Source organism: Hemicordylus capensis, chromosome 4, assembly GCF_027244095.1.
Source record: "Hemicordylus capensis ecotype Gifberg chromosome 4, rHemCap1.1.pri, whole genome shotgun sequence".
Lineage (NCBI taxonomy): Eukaryota > Metazoa > Chordata > Lepidosauria > Squamata > Cordylidae > Hemicordylus > Hemicordylus capensis.
In genome coordinates, this window is record NC_069660.1 from 74369553 (window position 1) to 74385634 (window position 16082).

A 16082-nucleotide genomic window follows, 5' to 3' on the forward strand; every position below is an offset into this window, starting at 1 on the left:
CATTGTTTCTGGAAACAGATCTGAAACAGAAAGGGTTGATGTAAGTTGTAGTTCAGCAACATCTGTAGTACCAGAGGTTGGGAACCCCTGGGCTAGTGTGTCTCATAAAGCTGCATCTTCAGAAGAGTACTTGCTGAGATGACCATTCCTTGTACCCTCAACCCTTTGAGCCAGGAGATCAACATCTTCTCGCCGATCAAACCAAATGTTCAGTGGCACAGTAAAGAAGCAGATGGCATAACTCTTGTGGAGGGACTCCTCTAATAAAAATGCAAAATACACTGTAGTTTTCAGGGGAATCCAGTGCGACTCTCATTGCACCAAATGCTATTCTCTTGTATACTCTTGTTGGCAGTGAGGCCAACAGTGTGAGGACAATTCATACTCGAAGAGGCTGCTAGTAATAGTTGCCACCTGCTGTGCCAGTCACACAGCCCTCCCTTTCCCTTGATGGAGGCTGCCACTGGCCCCTGGACCTTACAATGAAGAACACTGCCCTAGCTAACTGTACTAAGGATTACATCTTGTCTTGGAAGCAAGTCCTATTCAAAGCAATGGGATTTACTTTATTTATTTATTTATTATTTATTTTTACATTTTTATACCCCACTCTTCCTCCAAGGAGCCCAGAGTGGTGTGCTACATATTTGAGTGTCTCCTCACAACAACCCTGTGAAGTAGGTTAGGCTGAGAGAGAAGTGACTGGCCCAGAGTCACCCAGCAAGTATCATGGCTGAATGGGGATTTGAACTCGGGTCTCCACGGTCCTAGTCCAGCACTCTAACCACTACACCACGCTGGCTACATATATATATACTGTAAAGTAAATGTGGCCAGTATAAGAACAGAAGAGCCCTGCTGGATCAGAGCAAAGGTTTATCTGGCCAAGCATCTTCCCACAGTGGCAAAGCAGATGCTTCTGGGAAACTCACAATCAGCTCACGAAAGCAATAGCCCTCCTTGCTGTTGTCCTCCAGCGACATACAGGGGCATACTGCCTCTGAACTTGGAGGTTCTACTTAGCTATTCTGGCTAACAGCTGTTGATAGAGTTGTCCTCCATGTCATCCCCTTTTAAAGTCATCTAAGTCAGTGGCCATTGCAACATCTTGCAGCAGTGAATTTCATCCATTGACTATTAGAACATGGATATTCCACTTTTCAGCAAAAATGGTAATGAAATGAAATAATGGTTCCCTGACCTAAAAGGGCTCACAATCTAAAAACAACAGCAACAAAAGAAGACACAAGGGAGACACCAGCAAACAGTCACTGGAAATGCTGCTATGTTGGCATGAATAGGGACAGTTACACTGCTTAATTATACTGCTAAATATGAGAGCCACCATTAAAAAGGTGCCTCTGCCCAATTAAGCAGTTTTGTGAAACTTTTTGTCTGTCCTGAATGTGCTGCTAATCAATTTCATTGATCCCAATTATGCTGTTTTAGGAGAGGAAGAAAAATCCTATCTACTTTCTCCACACCATCCATAAACCTCTACCCTGTTCCTCCCAGTTAGTTGTCTTTTAAAAAAGATATACTAGGAATTCCTAAATGCTTTAGCTGTTCAATCCGTTGATAGTTTTGGTTGCCCTTTTCTGCACCTTTATTCCATATCCTTTTTGATATGTGGCAAACAGAACTGTTTGCAGTATTCCAAAAGGAGGGGCCACACTATAGATTTATATAAGGACATTATGAGACTTGCCGTCTTATTTTCAGTCCTTTCCCTAAGGAGGGAATTTCCCCCATCTCTGCTCAGTGACATCTTCATTGAGCCATCCACCACGACCCCAAGTTCTCATTCCTGATTATTCTGCTGGATGTGGTGTTTTTGTTCGTTTGTTTGCCCCAATAACCTTAATTACACTGAGCCTGATCTGCCATTTTGATGCTCATTCACCCAGTTTGGATCCCATTGAAGCACTTCGCTGGCTAAAAGCATTTCTCCAGATGGGCAACAGTTATGGCGGATAGGGTCCAGTGAATGGCGATAGTTTTCTGCAGCTACCGCCTGACTCGTCGCTATCATTTTCGCAGGGCTCATTTATTATTACATTTTTGTACACCGCCCCAAACTTTATACAGGATTCTGCTGCCCTCTGTTGTCTCCAGCTGCCCACCGCAGTTATCCGGCCCACTCCTCCGGCCCAGGCCTGACTCCTCCCCGCCCGTCCAGCATCGGCTGCGGCTCCTCCCCTTGCTGATGTCTGCTGTCAGTCACGCGCACCTCTTGGCTCTTCCGGGTGGTGGTTGTAGGGGCGTGAGCGGCTGGGCGCAGGTGAGGAGGTGATTGATTGCATCGCCCAGAGGCGTGCCTGATTGCAGCGACCAAAGCGGGGCTAGACTAGGGAGCCTAGCAAAGGGAGCCGCGGTACCCTAAGCGAAGGGGAAGATGGCTCAAGAGGCAGAGCGACTACTTGGCTCCGCGGGAATGCAAGCAACGCACGGAGTCTCTCATCGATTCTTCTGCGTGCTCTTTCTTCCGCAGGTTTGGGCAAAGCCGTGTGGCCTGTCGGGAGGAAGATGGCTCTGTCCGGGGAGTGATTCTACAGGGAGCGGCTCTTGCAGTCCCTGAGAGTGCCGAAGGGTAAGCCGTGCTCTGGAGAACGGGTTTCCAATCCCGGCTGAGTTTCATGGGCGAGGCTTGCGGGGGCCCGTCCTACCTCTTGGCCCGGGTTGCCAAGTGATGTTGGGAACGCTCACTGCTCACGTGAGAATCCCTCTTCTTCAGCGTGTGGCCTGTTGGCAGTCCTGCTGCCTCGTGTATGCTTACTCCGGAGCGAACGAAGTGAGGCTTATTCCCAAATAAAGGTGTGTGTCTGCGCAGTTGTAGCCTTGCAGCCCGAGTCCATGTGTGTTTGTACCTGGAAGTGAGGTCCCCTTTGTACGTGCTCAGAATGGCAGCCCTAGGGTTTCAGGAGCTCGGCCTGTTGTATGTTGCTGCTGCATGTGAGTGAGCAGGCCTGGCTGTTGGTTCTGAGATTTAGGGGGTTAAATGTGTGAACTCGGCTGACAGTTCATTTGAAGGGGTTCTGCTAATGTTGGCCAATACAGCTTCCACCCCCAGTCTTGCCATGGCATAGATGGTTCCTGGAGAGTCAAAGGGGCTCTGCTCTAGAAGAGGACTAGTTTCCTCTGGGAGCAGGGCCTTGTTTTTCTCTTGCACCCAGGGTGAAACAGTAGGGTGCTTTGTCCCTTCCAGTTCATACTAGTTTCATGCTTGCAGTCATGGCTATATTAACTCTGTGCTTGGTTATCCCATTATGTCTTTTCTGTAGGGTGGTGCTGCACTTCCTAGAAAAAGGAGGGAAAGTCTAGTTAGGTTTCTGGTCAATGCCCTGCTCTCTGGCACGGATCTCTGGGTCAATCACTATATTGTGATTAGAGGGAAGACTATGAAGCAATAGGGACTGTAGAGTTGCCCAAGTACAAAATGGTGCAATTACAGATAAGTCTTGTTCAGTGCTTCATTCAGTGCTTTTGTCTTGTCTTAAATAAGTGGAGACTATAGGCTTGTGGCAGATAGTGACAGAATTCTGCTGGACTTGGGGATTGTGATTAAAATCTCTGCTCATGCAGCAGCTGGTAAGGTGAGAGTATAGGGCAGGCATCCCCAAACTGCGGCCCTCCAGATGTTGCTGAACTACAACTCCCAGCATCCCTAGACACAATTTTTTGTGGCTGGGTATGCTGGAAGTTGTAGTTCAGCAACAGCTGGAGGGCCGCAGTTTGGGGATGCCTAGTATAGGGCATGGCTGCTTAACTTTGGTCCTCCAACTGTCTTTGGACTACAGCTCCCATAATCCCCAGCCACAGTGGCCCATAGCCAAGGATTATGGGAGTTGTAGGCCAACAGCTGCAGGAGGGCCGAAGCTGAGCAGCCCTGGTATAGGGTTATTCATGCTATGTGTGAGACTCTGAGCTCCTTGTAGGAAGGGTGGGATACAAGTGTCTTGTAGCAGGTGCTCCGTGTTTGAGTTTTGAATGAAGCAAAGGAAATGGTTTCCGTAATGGAAACACATTGTGTTCATTAGACTAATTCTCTTCCTCATGCATGTGTTTGTTTAGACACACCCCTATGCTTAATACTTCCTCCTCCTTTGAAGGCTGATGGTGATTGGCTTAATCAGCTCCTGTCATTTGTTGATATTCTTATTCTCATGAACAGAAGCCCTAATGTAAGATTCCTGTGCATTAGCTGCAGTGGAGTCTGCAATAGTGTGTCATTGTGTGTTCCCTCCCTTAAATGAGAGCCAGCGTGGTGTAGTGGTTAGAGTGCTGAACTAGGACCGGGGAGACCCGAGTTCAAATCCCCATTCAGCCATGATACTAGCTGGGTGACTCTGGGCCAGTCACTTCTCTCTCAGTCTAGCCTACTTCACAGGGTTGTTGTGAAAGAGAAACTTAAGTTTGTAGTATACCGCTCTGGGCTCCTTGGAGGAAGAGCAGGATATAAATGTAGTAGTAGTAGTAGTAATAATAATAATAATCATAGTGTGACATTTATTATTATTATTAAGTCCATTAACTTGTGTATGTGTGTTCTTTCACCCTAGGGAATAGCCATCTGGTATTCATATCTTGTGTCATATGAAAGGGGTTACTGAAGAGCTGTTTGGTGTTATGGGGATTTTTTATATTTGCCTTGTGTCAGGTATTTGTGTGCAGGCATGCACATACACACTGAGATGTAGGGCGGGTTCACAGTGTCATGTAAGCAGCATTGTAGTAAGCTGCTTGCCTAATTGTTGTGAGTGACTTATTCTGGGGAGTGAGTAGCTTGCTAGGCATATACTGTTCAACCCACCCTGTGATGCAGAGGTACATACAAGTGGGCAGGTCAACAGTTCTTATATGCTGACACATCTAATTCATCTGCAAAATTTTGCTTTGGTGATAACAACTCACCCACTTTTCCTTCTTGTTGCATAATTGACTGATGTGCTATGGGAGGATGATCTTCAGCAGTAGTTTTGCATATTTTATGGATCTGTCATAACTTTCTCATTAAAAAATGTGCTGAAGGAACTTGTCAAGAATGTCTCCCTGATGACCTTACAACCAAAGATTTAAAAAAGTTTTTAAGGGTGAAGAAGGTTGTGGAAAAATGGTTTCTGAGGAGTCTGCATGGGATTTGTGCTACACAACTTCCTCTTTCATTGCTGTGCCATTACAGAACCGGAAGTCATTTCCCAGAGTTAAGCCTGTTTTTGTTTCATTTAGGATAGAGACTTACAGAGGTCATCCGAAGTCTGGGTAAATGCTCTCATCTCAGTGTTTGCAGAGTTCCCTGTTTTCTTTTCCATTTCTAAGAGCCTCTTTTTTTTAAACAGATGAACTAAAAGATGTTGAGCTCCTGATATTTTTAGAAGCATTGTACACCTTTTAAACTTAGATTGAGAGTCTTGACTCCCAGTCCCAGTTATCTAAATCTGCATTGTCTTGAAAATGTGATGCTGTCTGGTTTGAACTAATATAAGTCTTTTCCGCAGTTGTCTGATTTTATCCTAAATAGTGGATTGTGTTCCAGATCATGCCTCAGGAAGACAGGAAGTAGTGTTCAAAGTTGTAAGCCCATATCCGGTAGCTAGGTAGGCGGAGCCCAATACCTCAGTTCCAGACTGTTGAGCCAGTCAAACGCATCTGTCAGAAGGAAAAAACCTTAAGAAATATATGAGAGAGCAGAAAAAATAGATGAGTAATGATCTTCAAGAGGCTGGACAGGGACCGTGGCAGGAACCATACGGAACAGTACTCAGGATCCAGAGAGGCCATAAGAAAGAAAAAACTGTACCCTGGGAGACACCGGCTTCCACTACTGCACCTATACCAAACCAGACATAAGATATGCAGTCCATGGGAGGGCCAGATAAAACCAGACACTGCGAAAAAGAACCCTTCACAGGTAAGACCAATGTTTCTTTTTCCACAGTTGTCTGATTTTATCCTAAATAGTGGGACATGCCCAAGCTGTGAGAAGATAAAAAGAGGGAGAAGCGGACACTAAACCACCTATTGTAAAAAATGGTACTGGACATGACTGCCTGTTCAGCCTGAGATGTGGAATCTCGTAGTAGCTGGGGAACAGAGATGGAGGCCTGTGCTGCAGCCGTATAGAAGCCTGCCTGATGGATGACCTGGAGTGCTGCATTGGTCGCGAAAGCGATTAATGTGCTAGTGTTGCATGAAGAAGGTCCGTGAAGGCACAGAGTCTTGGACCCAAGGAGATAGAGGCCCTTATTCACTTGGCCAAGTTCGCTTTAGAGACCCAGAGACCCATAACTCTGGGATGGCGACCAAATGCGATGGGGATGAGTTCATTTCAGGTAGGTCCTGAGGGCCCTACAGACAACTAAGAATGCAAGGTTCGAGTGCAGGATAACTGCCTCCTCTGAAGGCAACAAGAGTCCTAGTGCTGTGCAGCGCTACTAGTTCCTAGACCTTTGCACTGAGGTACAAAAACTAGAAGAGGACTTAGTATGGGAAGATCCTCAAGAGGACTGAACTGATGGGCTGATGGAGAAGGGCATGCGAGAGCAGTGAAAATCTTATTTGGATCCCGGTACAGAGATCTGTGGAAGGAAGAGGGGCCGAAGTGTTGGCACCTTACAGGAAAAAGACTGAGATACGGATGGAGCTTGGAACACCTCCAGGAAATAGGACTAAAAAACTGGAGCCGGAGCTGAGACAGATTGCGCAGGGTGAAGGATCACCAACCCGAAAAAAGGTCCTCCTGGAAGAGAGAATACTTCGAATATCCCCGCTATGGCAGGGGGGAGACGCATCTTGCACGCCCCCCTGGGTAAAACATTAACCAGGAACTTAAAAAAGACGATTGAGGAGAGGCGTCTGGAGGCTAGACTGGGATGTAGTACCGCTGTGGACATGAGGCCCGACCAGGGAGGGATTGTTCGACCTCCATGAGCCTAGGTGGATCCAGTCTGAGTCCGTGTGCTAAAAAAGGGAGGGGGGGCCCTTGGAGAAAGAATACCTGCCCTCGCAGCCCAGGTAGAGGATCCTGGATGAGAAGAGAGACCAGGTCCACGCCACCATGGGCATCTGATACCCTGGGCGATGAGAATGATGCTTGCCATAAGAAGGACCCACTTCCATAGAAGGAAAGTAACAGAGCTCTCTCGAAGGCGTGCTGCTCTCCTGAGGCGAGACAGGAAGAACTGGGGTATTGGGCTCCACCTACCTAGCTACCGGATATGGGCTTACAACTTTGAACTCCCTGTCTTCCTGAGGCATGATCTGGAACACAACCCACTATTTAGGATAAAATCAGACACTGCGAAAAAGAACCCTTCACAGGTAAGACCAATGTTTCTTTCTGGTGAGTGAGGCATATTAGGATAACCGAGATTGAAGCCAAACTTTGTAAAAGTTGCAGGTGTGGGTGTATATGCCCTTTGTTCCCACTGAGGAAACCCCTAGAGTCAGAGTTGGATGACTGGGCTTCTGCATAGTGTGATGAGGGATGACCTTATGCTAGGTGGGTCAGGATTCTGTCATTCCTGTTATGTCCTTGCTTGCCTCTTCTTCCCTGCTTTTTTGGAAGTGCTTCTTCAGAGTAAAACTGCCTTAAGCAGGCTACATTGCTTATTAGGGAAGTAGCAAAGACCCTTATTTCTTGCCTATTAATCCTCCGTCTCATTTCAGCCAGCTGTGGATAGATCTCAATGCTAAATACCACTTCAATGGGTTTCGTTTAGCAGGACTGCAGCACTTAATCTAGTGTGAGGGATGACATGTGACTGACTTGTGACTTAATTCATGGCTCCATCATGGGATTTCTACTGCCCTGTTATGCACAGTTCTTTGTGAGGGGAGGAAAGAGAAGAGGATTATGACAGTTGGATGAAGCAAATAATATGTGTGCTTAACCTTAAGTGGTTTGTTTTTGTGATTGTGAGGCGGACTTCCTGATGAAGACAGAAGCTGCTTCTACGGTCCCCCTGGAGCCACAGTTTCTTATGCCATGAGTAACACCACCATGCCCACCTCTGCTGGGCTGACCAACGACTCCCTTGTGAGCTATGTGCTGGTGCCATTCTTCCTTATCACCATTGTCGGGGTCATCATGGCTGTGGTGAGTGGCTTGCTTCAGATCAGAAGAGCTTGGTCTCTGCACCTTGTGACACTTCTAGAATATGTGGAGTTTGATTGTTTTTCTGGAAAGAATAAATCCCTGAGCGAATAGTCTCTTGCTCATGTAAAAGTCGCTGCATCAAATTAAAGTGCTGGGTAAACTGTTGCTGTCATAGCAGCTGGTGCTTGGCTGCAAAAGTGTCTCCACTTCTTTCCAGCAGCTTTGCCAGCTTGCTTCAGAAATTAGTGAGCCCCATATGGATTCCCAAGGTTGATGGGTGGCTTGTTCTGCTTCTGCTCTGCTTGTTTTGTAGTTGCAGGAATTCCTGGTTGTTGGAGTTCCATAAAAGAGATGAGAGAAGAAGAATGGATTGTTCAGGGTTCTTCTAGGAAGCTGCATAATATGGAGTCAGACCATTGGTCCACCTGGACCTGGTCAGTATTGTCTACACAGACTGGCAGCGACTTCTCCGAGTTGGCAGGCAAGAGTCTCTCTCAGCCCTTTCTTGGAGATGCTGTCAGCGAGGGAACTTGGAACCTTCTGCATGGAAGCATGCAGATGCTTTTCCCAGACCGGCCCCATCCCCTGAGGGGAACATCTTAGAGTGCTCATACATGTAGTCTCCTATTCAAATGCAAACCATAGCAGATCTTTCTTAGCAAAGGGGACAATTCATGCTTGTTAGGTCCTGAACAGTGTTCCCTCTAACAAGGATCTCCAAATGTTGTTGACTACAACTCCCATAATTCCCAGGCAAAAGCCATTGCAGCTGGGGATTCTGGGAGTTGTAGGCAACATCTGGGAATCCCTGTTGGAGGGAACACTGGTCCTGAAGGAAGTTTTTTTCTTCATTTTTAAAAGGGAGGGGGGAAGAGAGTGGAGGTACCACTGAGGAAACAAAAAAGAGAAGGAATCCCCAGATGCCTCACAGGTCTCTTTATTTGGGCCCAGCTCTGCTACTGCAATAGTAGCAGAGTTGTGGTGAGGTTCATTTGCTATAGCCTCTTTTAAAAATGTTTTACTAAGTTTTGAAGGTGTCTTTAACAAAGGATTTTATAAAGAGACCATTGAGGTTCCTGTGTTGTGTGTCTCTCTCTCCCTCCACCCTTTTGTTTCCTCATTTCTAAAAGGCAAGATAAGCATGCACTTTCTTTCCAAATCACTTCCTATTCCTGTTGAGCTAGGGTGACAGTTAAGTCCCAGGAAACATCTTTCCCCCTGCTTGCAGTACAAGATGGTTGTGGATTTTTTGTGTGTGTGTGATGTTTTTGCACAAGAGGTGCAGGAGAATGACTTATAAAAGTCTGACTATTGCTAGAATCTGTAGAGGGCTACATAGAGCATTAAGCTAGTTCCTGAAGAATCTCATGCACCTGGTTACCTAGGTATCTGAAACCAGACACTGTTATCTAAGGGCTGCTTCTAATGAGATTTTTGTAGCTGGGTGTAGGTACTTGCATAAACCACACTATTTATTGCTTTAGTTATATAGGGTGTACATGCTTTAACTGTAGCTCCTCCTTCTAAAGTATATAGAAATGGTGAATAGGAAAGATTGAGCCTCTCTTTTGCATTTTAAAGGGGAAGGCTGCATATGAGTGTGCTATTCATAATTCACTTGCTACGCATATCTCATAGAAAGTGTCCCTGAGAATGTTGATACTCTTTCCATGTGGAGATCTGAAATGTTTTGTTGCTCTGGGTTGAACAGTGGCCCACAGATAAATGTGCTATTTTACAGCATTAAATCTGGCCCATGTGACTATAATTATTCCCTAAAGCTGTGACTTTTAAAAATGAGCAGTTTCCCATTATGCATCTGCATAGTTCATAGTGGGGCCTTGATTCCAACAGGCTGAGGAGATAGCACCATTATCCACACAGCTGCTGTGAAGCAGCTTGAGAGCTTTGCTGTCATCTGACACTGAGCCAGAGTTTCTAATGAGCTGAGTGCTCCACATATACCTGATAGGCTAAGATCTTGTGACAGCCGCATTGCCAGGATTGTGCATTGCAGATGTAGGAAATGCTTCTCCTGCTGCTGACACTTCTAGCTCTGTTTCTCCTTCTCTTTCTTGTTCCGTGCTTCATTCCCTCTAAAGAGAAATGAAACCATAAACTGTGTGTGTTCTTCTGATAGCTTTTTTCTCTTCCTTTTCACATTGCAGATGATGTACATCCAAAAGAAGAGGAGGTAAGAGACTGCATTGTGAGAGTGGTCTGATTTTTTTGGAAATGGGGAGTTCTAGTCATATGGTTCTCAGAATTAACTTTTTTCTTGCTAGAGGAAAATGCTTTTGACTCTGCATGTGAACACAGAAGTCTTTGTGCATTGCTATAAACTATATTCTTATGCTGTTTTAGATACTGAGCAGTGATAGGTCAGTTCTTATGCTTTGTGCTGTTAGAGAATTTGACAGACAGTGCTAATTGGGGTGGGGGTATTTGAATGTCTGTTAGCAACAACTACATTATGACTTCTAGTGTTGGACACATATTCACAGGTTTCTGTTTTGATCTGCATTTCTCAAACTCTTTTCCACTGATTAAGTGGGACACGTCACTCTATGTTCTTTAAACCTTAATCCTATGACAGCCTATAGCCTTTTATTCTACATAACACATAAGAATACATACTGTAGATTCATGAAGGAGGCTGAGGGGTGGTGGAAGGATTAATATGTTTCTTTAAGATAAGCCTGGAAACAAGTGTGTGTGTGTGTGTGTGTGTGTGTGTGTGTGTGTGTGTGGGGAAATGCACACTAAAATTCTTGGCAGTGTGTCACTGATCCAGATAAATGCTGGTTGTGCTATTTGATACTCTCAAAGGTTGAGAGGTGCAGCTTCCAATTACATGAGAGCAAGCCTAGGTAATACCCTGATATGAGCCTGTATGTCAAAGTGATATTGCATTTGCCACTCCATCTCTCAGGTATGACCGGCTACGTCATCACTTGTTGCCAATGTACAGCTATGATCCTGCAGAGGAGCTGCATGAGGCTGAGCAGGAGCTGCTGGTGGAGCCAGAGGACACAAAGGTGAGCTTCCTTGGGATCTACCCCCCCCCCCATTCTACAAATTGCAGGCTCATGTAGAACCATGTCTCAATGTGAGATCTACTTGGTTGTCTTGTGTCTTGGATGCAGAAGATTCAAGGAGAACTGGGCGCGAAGCCCTAGTTCCTTCCATTTGGCTTGCTCCCCTGACAGTTTTGTATGCCTGGCTTACATTGTGCATGAAACATGTAGGCCAGAAAGCACAGATTCCATGATATGTGTAGGCAGCATACTCTCACTGTGTTCAGTTATTGTTGGAGAAAGGGGTGAAGAGTAGGATGGTTCATAGCTCCTGTCCCACCTTCATAGCTGTGTGCCACATCTGCTGCACATAGGTATTCAAAGCCTAGGCCTGTGAGGCCAGAGCATTCCTGGCCAAGCTGATCAAGTGTTGCAGCATCTTCTGCCATGCCAGACCCAGCGAACACAGGAGACTGCTGCAAGAGCTGAAATGCCTTGTCTGTCTTTTTGGACAAGTTTTGGTGAGGGTTCACTGGCTTCTTTGAATCTGGGAGATCTTATTCAGAAAAGTGCAACTTGGCTGTCTAAGAGGGAGCTAAAGCTACTTCCACCTGCTGAAGGTGGCCAGAAGAGGAATGGAAAGCATGCTGTCAGCTGGCCGTGTTAGGTTAGTAATACCTGGGATCCATTCCTGAAGCATTGGGAAGCTGCAGTACTTGCCTTATCTCAATATTTGCCCTCCGTAATCTGAATGTATAGACTTTGTCCCCTTTCCATAATAGTAATAGAGGCACACATGCACATTGGAAGTATAGCTGCAGTAACAAAACTGGCTGAAAAGCAAAAGATAGATTTCCTCTCCTGGTTGATGTGTTTGATGTAGGGTGCATCAGTATAGAGACTGAAACAAGTCCTTTGAAGCCTGTCTGTACTGGATTGTGCTGTTGCTCACAAAGGCCTCTACTTGGAAGTGCTACAAATTTTCTCTGTGCCCATAAATAGCAGGGAAGTGTTTGCATTTGGAAATAGTAAGCCACTCTTTTTTGGCACTTCCAACTTAGCATTAAAGCAGGAGTGCAAGAAATACGTGCTTGAAATGGGGAAGGGAAGCCATTTTCAGAAGTGTGAGAACCATATTAAGATAGTGCAACTCCATAGAAAAGCATGACTGCTTAGTATATGGTTGCCATTTCAAAGGTATGATCAAAGTTAAAGAAGCCAAGCATTCTTTTTGTAATGCTGGCAAACACGGAAGTGATCTGAAAACTGGATCAGGGACTTGAGTGTATACACATACGGGGATTGTGTAAAGGAAATGTACATAGCTTTTTATAAATGTGATCCGGTATTATGCTGTATGTAGTAACAGATTTAGATGGCTCCAGCTGGCCATTTAAGCTCTGACATGTGCCACCCTTTTCTATCCTCCTTTGGGGTTACATAATAAAGACAATGCTCTGTTAAAGCTGGGGATGATGGGAGCTGTAGTTTAACATCTGGGGACCCAAGGTTGAAAGCCCCTTTGTGAACAGAAGCATAAAAATGTTTAACCATTGCAGTAATAAATCACATTGCTTTTAGTGAAAGCATACTTTCTAAACATCTGCCACTGCTGCAAAACTTAAAAAACGTGCTCTGCTAATGTGCAGGGCATGATCAGTTTGTTACTCCATGTTAGCAAAAACCTACCTGAAGTCCTGTGTTTGGAAAACAGATACAATGAAGATGTATAACAGTTGCATGACATCATCCCTTTTCCCACTAATTTTCTACCCAAGAGGTAACCCAGAGTACCAATTATGGATTTCCATTCAGCCTAACTACTGAATCTGCTAATGGAAGTTCCACTGGCATGGTCCACAAAATCATTCAAATCTAGTTTTAGTGTGGGTTACTGACATTAGCATGATTGGGTGAACCCACACCTAGATGGTTTGAGATAAATCTTAGATTCCTGCCTTTTGTCTGAGTTCACACAATCATGCTAAGTCACAATACCAAGACACAATCTTGGTAACCCATATTAAACCTAAATACCTAGATTTGAACAATTATATGAGCCAGGCCATAGTGTCTAGCCCTTATAGTGGCCTATAAAACAGATATTTAGCAGGATTTTCATTGAAAATTTAGTTTGGCAATATTGTAATGCTTTGGTAGATGCCTGTTGCTGTTTTCTTTAGCATTAACTCCTGAATGCTCAGTGGCTCTCTTTAGGCCCAGATGATTCAGGGGATTTCAAGTCTATTGGCTGATTTGAACAAACTGCCTGTTCTGTGTTCTTGCTGCTGAAAACTATGCAAACTGTCCTCAGGATAAACTGTTTCAGAAGATAGGATGTTGTCCTAACAGATGGTGAATGCAGTGAATATGTCTGTTATATGTTGCAGGTGATGCGAAGCTGGGGAGGATACCAGCCATACCGTGCTTCGTTTATGGACGTGAAGGCTTAATGCAGCTCGGAAACAGGGCTTGGATGGATAATCTCTTACCTGGCGCTTGGGTCAACTTGAATTGCTCTCAAATGCCATTAACTTTGAATCCAATGGCTTTCTTTCCACTTCAATACTGTGTCCCCTTGTCTTGGCTTCCACTGAAAGAGAGTGGTTGTCTACCTTTGCATGTTTGGTGCAGAGAAGCCTGGGGAATTGAAGGACATGGTGGTTGTGGAAAACCTCTCACTTGGCAAGTTAACTCTCCTCCTGCTTGGCCTTTGAGATGTAGGGAGATGCTGCAGCTTCCAAAATTTCAGGTAAAATGCCACTAAATGGCTCCTGACCTACAATCCTCAAAAGACTTAGCTTCCTGAAAACCCAGCCTGATCTTGGCTTCCTTCTGTGAATAAGCAGTATCAGTGCTAAGTCTGTTGTGACATTCCAGTTCATTTGCTAATTGCCCCCTGCCTACATTCCTATGCACATAATGGGCATATCGCTTAGCTATTGGGTTCCCATCTGTGGATGTAGGGAAAGTGAATAAAATAGTGAAGTGCACTGCTAGAGATGCATGTGTGTGCACATGGGCACACAAGCAGGAGGATTTGTGATGTAAGAGATCTCACTTTGTTTGAAGTATCTGGCAAGGAATGCTTGCAGGTGAGTCTAGAATTAGCATTTGTGCTGTTGTGGCTGGGAGGGTGCAGTTTTGCTACAAAATACATTCGGGAAGCATTTGGCATGTCGGTCAGAAGGGGCTTTAAGAGTGTTAAGAGTTTCCTTCAATGGAACCTTGAGTTCAGCAAGGTGCTTCTTTCTATGACAATTTTGTATTTGATAGGTCATCCATACATCTTGTAAATAAAATTCAGCGTACATGGGAGCATCCCTGGCAAAAGCTCAAGCTGCTCTCAATCGATGCTTACCTTTTTGAGAATAGCTTGTTGACCCCACTATGGCACACAATGGAAATGTGAGAGAGGCATCATGTTGGCCTTGCTGTTGTCTGCTGCTCAGCTAGGAGCTGTTTAATTTATATAGCCTATTGTCATGACTAGAATGTTGGATAGGATTGCTTGGGCAATACTGTGTATTGCCCTCTTTTTGCTATTGGCTGCATTCAGAAGATCTTCCAAACCATGGTTTGGAGGACAGAACGAGTGTCTTACATGTAGGGCTTAAGTCATTATTTGTGTCTTCATCTAAACAGGAAATAATGAATTGAGCCAGTGCTGTACAACTTGGTCCCTCTTGCAGATATTGGAGTACCAAAGTTGTGCAGTCCTGAATTAAGCCCTACAAGTGGGGGGTGGGGAGGGGGAGAAGGGGGAGCATGTGAACAAATTCACCAAATCAGTTTAGAAGACTGTCTGTAGCTTCTGTGTCTCCCTTTTTTCTTCATTGATTTTGGTTTTTCAACATTCTGCTTTTCTACTACTGTCTTCCTCTTGCAGAGACTGTAGGAGAGATCTGGCTTATTTTGCTGCTCTGCAGGGCATGTATCAGGCTTAATGATGCAATTTTGGTTCTAAGTAATTTGTAAAACCTGAGGGTGGCGGGGGGAAGGCCTGGCTGTCAAAATAAAATGTCTTTAATTTGTGTATGACTATAGGGAACTTCTCAAAATGCATGTTGCATCAACCACTGCCTTATTCTTAAGCATACACAGGGCTACTTCACTAAGCTGAATTGCTGTAGGATATGTGAGCTGAGGTCACCACATGGGGAAGCTGGCAGCTCATTGCTGGACTTTGAGCAGTTCATAAGACAGCTTGTGTGTAGTCTGTAATTGCTAACCCTTTGTCTAAGCTGCCCCAGACCCATTTAATCTGCATTCATGCCATGTTGCATTGATCATATAAACTGACATGTAGTCAGGAGTAAACTCAAAAGTGGCTAGGGCCAGGTTATCTCTCCATTTTGCTTGACGTAGGCTGCATTTATCTGAGTGTTAAATTCTCAGACAAACACTATTTAGGTATAGACCTATAAAAAACTACAGGTAAACATGCCCAAAGGTTAACCAATTTCATTGAAGTAAAACCCTCTCAGGCAAACTTAACTTTAAAGGATGCATCCTTTAGGCTTCATGCTATTGCTTACAGAATGATATGGATGGTAATTCCTGCTGCTGTACTTTGGTTGGAGAAGATCTCTTCCTTCATAGTCTCCAGAAAGTGTGTCCAAAACATGGAAGCTAGAAGCATTACCTTTCTCTTACATTTTGTTTCTGTAGAAAGCCAAGCAAGAGTCCTACTTACTTTTCCAAAACTGAATAATCCAAAGTGATAAACCAGTGAAACTGAGGCAATACTGGGTTCCTTTGTAGGAGTAACCATCCTTTCCCTAACAAGTGTATGTAGGAATGGAAGTCACTCTATCCACCCCTTCCTGTCCAGAATGTAAAGACTCAAAGTGAACTTCATTCCACCACTAAACCGTGGCTCAGGGTTGCACAACGTTGGCCCTCTGAGCTGTTGGACTACAACTCCCATCATCCCCAGCCACAGTGGCCAAGTCAAGGATGATGGGAGC

General features: G+C 44.9%; 1 protein-coding gene across 2 annotated transcripts; it reads left to right on the forward strand.

Moving 5' to 3' along the window:
- Window positions 1–2139: 2139 nt before the first annotated feature.
- Window positions 2140–15153, forward strand: SMIM29 (small integral membrane protein 29). 2 transcript variants are annotated; one of them, XM_053245565.1, is made up of 6 exons: window positions 2140–2281; window positions 2492–2590; window positions 7920–8095; window positions 10264–10289; window positions 11028–11133; window positions 13503–15153. In XM_053245565.1, exons 3-6 carry the CDS (start codon window positions 7985–7987, stop codon window positions 13563–13565), a joined length of 306 nt encoding a protein of 101 aa, XP_053101540.1. In that variant the 5' UTR covers window positions 2140–2281; window positions 2492–2590; window positions 7920–7984; the 3' UTR covers window positions 13566–15153. The 2 variants fall into 2 exon arrangements, with proteins under 2 accessions (XP_053101540.1, XP_053101541.1); XM_053245566.1 differs by lacking the exons at window positions 2140–2281; window positions 2492–2590 and adding an exon at window positions 2626–2814.
- The last annotated feature ends 929 nt before the right edge of the window (window positions 15154–16082 follow it).